The sequence below is a fragment of the Ciona intestinalis genome, unplaced genomic scaffold, assembly GCF_000224145.3.
Source record: "Ciona intestinalis unplaced genomic scaffold, KH HT000139.2, whole genome shotgun sequence".
Taxonomy (NCBI): domain Eukaryota; kingdom Metazoa; phylum Chordata; class Ascidiacea; order Phlebobranchia; family Cionidae; genus Ciona; species Ciona intestinalis.
This window is the reverse complement of record NW_004190461.2, coordinates 10206-11068: the sequence shown is the minus strand read 5'-3', so window position 1 is coordinate 11068 and position 863 is coordinate 10206. Positions and strand designations below refer to the sequence as shown.

The 863-nt window shown below is 37.9% G+C and overlaps 2 protein-coding genes across 5 annotated transcripts in view; one reads left to right on the top strand and one right to left on the bottom strand.

Moving 5' to 3' along the window:
* LOC100180989 (protein FAM219A-like) overlaps window positions 1-434 on the top strand; it is a 1555-nt gene extending 1121 nt beyond the window's left edge. The window contains exons 6-7 of the mRNA XM_026839003.1: window positions 3-34; window positions 234-434. Of these exons, the coding sequence (XP_026694804.1) occupies window positions 3-34; window positions 234-434 (233 nt within the window). The remainder of the gene's footprint in view (window positions 1-2; window positions 35-233) is intronic.
* The window catches only part of LOC108950397 (calmodulin-related protein-like), a 1919-nt gene continuing 1456 nt past the window's right edge, over window positions 401-863 (bottom strand). For 3 of the 4 annotated variants that reach the window (XM_018816101.2, XM_018816102.2, XM_026839002.1), the window contains exons 6-7: window positions 698-863; window positions 401-629 (exon numbers count right to left, since the gene is read on the bottom strand). In XM_018816101.2, the coding sequence (XP_018671646.1) occupies window positions 557-629; window positions 698-863 (239 nt within the window). In that variant the 3' untranslated portion in view covers window positions 401-556. The remainder of the gene's footprint in view (window positions 630-697) is intronic. The other variant, XM_018816103.2, reaches the window with a different exon arrangement.

Sequence of the window (863 nt, the reverse complement as noted above, 5' to 3'; positions counted from 1 at the left end):
AGCCGAAGAAAACATCGCTGATGCCGGTAACGAGGTTTGTTTGTTGATTGTGACATCACACAGGGGTAACAATTGATTCACAGATTACAAATTCCTAATCGAGGATATCAACGCATAGACGATTCACCTTTGGTGTCGCTGCAGTCAGACAGGTGGGTCAAAGATATGATTCATTACTTCTAATTACTATATATTAAGCTTTACCAATGTAAATAATTAACTTTAACAGCGAGGATGAATTATTTTTGTCGAACAAACCAACGACGGCACGACAAGTAAACAAACAGTTGTCACGGCAACTCGCTAAAGATGGATTCCAATTGGACGAGACACCGGACGACGAGGCTTTGGATCTGATTCCCCCGAACGATTTCCGCGAAGGCCATTATTTCGCTTGTTGTAACGCTTATACAATCAAATGTATTGTTATGTAAATGCAGTAATCATATCTAACTTAAACTGTGAAATATTGAAGTGAAATTATAATTGTTTACACATAATTGTTTGTTTACACATAGTACCACCAAGCTTCAGGTTGTGATGTCATAATGATGTATTATGCCACTTTTATGACATCATCCAACAGATTCATCGTTTCATTTGTTTGTTCTTCTTTTATTTCATTTTTCCTGAGAGTTTTAAATAAAATAATTATTTGTTGTACCTGCCCACTTTTGAACATAAACACGACACTTACAACGCCACAACACGTGCTACATCCGGCCACCTGCTACGAACAATCTTTTTGTTCAATTTCTTTCTATCTGATGACATCATTGATGATGTAATAATCATGGCACCTGCTGCAAGGATTGGCCCACCAAGAGCCTTCGCTATGCTGTTCACGGTTTCAATTTGTACAC